This window comes from Penaeus monodon, chromosome 20 (genome assembly GCF_015228065.2).
Source record: "Penaeus monodon isolate SGIC_2016 chromosome 20, NSTDA_Pmon_1, whole genome shotgun sequence".
Classification (NCBI taxonomy): domain Eukaryota; kingdom Metazoa; phylum Arthropoda; class Malacostraca; order Decapoda; family Penaeidae; genus Penaeus; species Penaeus monodon.
Genome location: NC_051405.1, coordinates 32463226 through 32464175, shown reverse-complemented (window position 1 = coordinate 32464175; position 950 = coordinate 32463226). Strand labels below are relative to the sequence as shown.

The following is a 950-nucleotide window of genomic DNA, read 5'->3' as shown; positions in this document are numbered from 1 at the left end:
GACTTTCATTGGGTTGAGTATGTAATGCTGCTAAAAGAAGAATTTTATGAGTTTTCTAATATTGTAAGAATATGGAGAACCTGGATGGATGCTGAAATAATGCAGACTTTGTCAATTAGCAGCTTAAGAACCAATATATCTGTGGATTCATTTATTTGATAGTACAGGCATCCAACTATAATACACACAAGGGTTCTTGAAAACTTTTTTGATAAATATTTACAAGTTTGCTGTCATGAATTGTGTCATCAGGGAATAGTGATGGTTCATTATTACCCAACATATTCTGACAGCCTAATTTAAAATGTCAGTATTATTGATATTTCTCTCTCTTGTAGGAAGGATGTGACCCAGATGATTTTGGATCAGCTATGATTTCCAGATTAGCTTTCAACATCAAGCCACGGTACCATTTTAGTGGCTTGGAAGGAAAGCACTATGAAAGGCTGCCTTACAGGTGTAGTAACATTTCTGGTTATTGTATATGTTTTTTTGGTTAAGGTTTAATTTATTTCATGTCACTTGTATTACAGCGATGAAGTAAATTTGGATAATTGTACTTTTTTTAGATTTTCTCTTTCTTCTCTTTTCTCATTTCATATTGATAATTTTTGAAGCGTTAGTTATGAAGTTTCCTGAATTCTGTTTCTTTAGGAACCTGAATATTTCCATAGAAAATTTTAGCACAGCATCAGCTTTCTCCTTGTACCACACCTTCTTCTCTTTCATTACAGAAACCACAAAGTTTTAGTCGAATCAACTCGTCCTGTCACCCGTTTTATTGGGCTGGCCAAAGTAGGCAATCCAGAGAAGCTAAAGTGGTTGTATGCCTTTAACATAACTCCAGGTATGCATTGCACAGAAGCAGAACTGAACTTACAACCAGCAGACGTCACAGAATGTCCATATTCTGAGGCCCACCTTGTGAATTTGACATCACAGGTACAAGT

General features: G+C 35.5%; 1 protein-coding gene across 1 annotated transcript in view; it reads left to right on the top strand.

Annotated features, from left to right (window-relative positions):
- The window catches only part of LOC119585773 (CWF19-like protein 1), a 14600-nt gene that overhangs the window by 6210 nt on the left and 7440 nt on the right, over nt 1-950 (top strand). The window contains exons 5-6 of the mRNA XM_037934485.1: nt 339-457; nt 735-942. Of these exons, the coding sequence (XP_037790413.1) occupies nt 339-457; nt 735-942 (327 nt within the window). The remainder of the gene's footprint in view (nt 1-338; nt 458-734; nt 943-950) is intronic.